Below are 1368 nucleotides of genomic sequence, written 5' to 3' on the forward strand. Positions count from 1 at the left end.
GCCCTGTCGTCCTTCGACTCCGGAGCGTGCACGTGCCCGGTCCGGACGTCGGTCTCCTTCTGGTGGAGTGGTGTGAAGGCTATTGTTGTCTGCCCGCTCTCCAGTTCACCCCATCTAGCATATCAAATTCAGCTTTAGAAAAGTTATCTCTCTCTCTCCATCAATTTTTTTTATCCATTGACGTTGTCTTGGGATCCGTGAAAGATACGAAGAGTCTTTTAAGAATTGTGCTATCTCTTGACGACACAAATCTAAAGACAAGATGAGTGGATAAAATGTTTGGTGGACAATGCCTCCTATCCACTTAGGTTGACATAAGCTTATCTCTATATATATATGGTCTATATATATATGGTTGGTTGTATGGTTGGTTGTAGGGGTGCTGATTTCTACATTACAAAGAGATCAAGTGAACCTCACATAAAGTTTTTCGTCCAAAATTTCGTTAAACTAAACAGAAATTGAAATTTTTTAAAATTTGAAGAATTCTAGTTTTGTTTCTTAATAGCTCATTTAGCAAAATAAAACGATCGAGAACCAATCCCCCGCTCTCTATATTAAGGAAGTCATAGGGAGGGGATTTAGAAATAAAACCTGTGGGATTCATCGAGTCGCCGGACGTTGTAGCCGAAGGCTGAAGCGTAGAAGGCTACGGATTTGGCAACGTCCTTGACGTAGACGACGGTGTAGGCGAAGGATGGGGATAATTTGGCAGCCATATGATTTGGATCAGTTCAACAATGGAGAAGAGCAAGGAGTACGTATATACGTATAAGTGGCATGCATGCAGGTGTAGAAATCTAGATAAGCTTCCACGTTTGCTACAAAGGTGGATTTGCTCCGTCGTTTCTGGAAAATTACTTTGAATAGGTATCTTAATTCTGGTAACTAACCGGAGAGAATCTTCTTATCATCTCAATACGGATCCTATTAGAACGAGTAAGAATTCTATCAGAATACTCTATAACAACGGGGAAGCGGGGTGATCTATACCATAAACAAAGGATGTGTAATTCTCAGACTAACTCTTAATCAACTGTGAATGATATGGATCACTTTTTTCATTAGCATGTTCTGATAGAATTTTTATGCTAACCCTCTTTCTCTATTCAATCAATTTCAACACTAAAGCCTGAGTTTTATAGAATTTCCCACTGTACTGTACAATAGTGATTTTTCAAAATAGTGGCTTTATCATAAGTAATAGTGCTTTTTAAGATAGCAATATAAACCTTATGGGGCTTCATCTTACTTTTGAAATTAAAATAATAATAAGAATTGAGATTATCAATTACCACAATAGATGAAGAAGATCCGAATCTGTTTTCATACGATCAGAATATGGGCCTTAACCTCGCTTGATCTCGA

The 1368-nt window shown here is 38.4% G+C and overlaps 1 protein-coding gene across 1 annotated transcript in view; it reads right to left on the reverse strand.

The window, feature by feature from the left end:
* LOC109849615 overlaps positions 1-719 on the reverse strand; it is a 1082-nt gene extending 363 nt beyond the window's left edge. The window contains 2 exon segments of the mRNA XM_020419473.1: positions 1-114; positions 595-719. Of these exon segments, the coding sequence (XP_020275062.1) occupies positions 1-114; positions 595-719 (239 nt within the window).

The sequence above is a fragment of the Asparagus officinalis genome, chromosome 7, assembly GCF_001876935.1.
Source record: "Asparagus officinalis chromosome 7, Aspof.V1, whole genome shotgun sequence".
NCBI lineage: Eukaryota > Viridiplantae > Streptophyta > Magnoliopsida > Asparagales > Asparagaceae > Asparagus > Asparagus officinalis.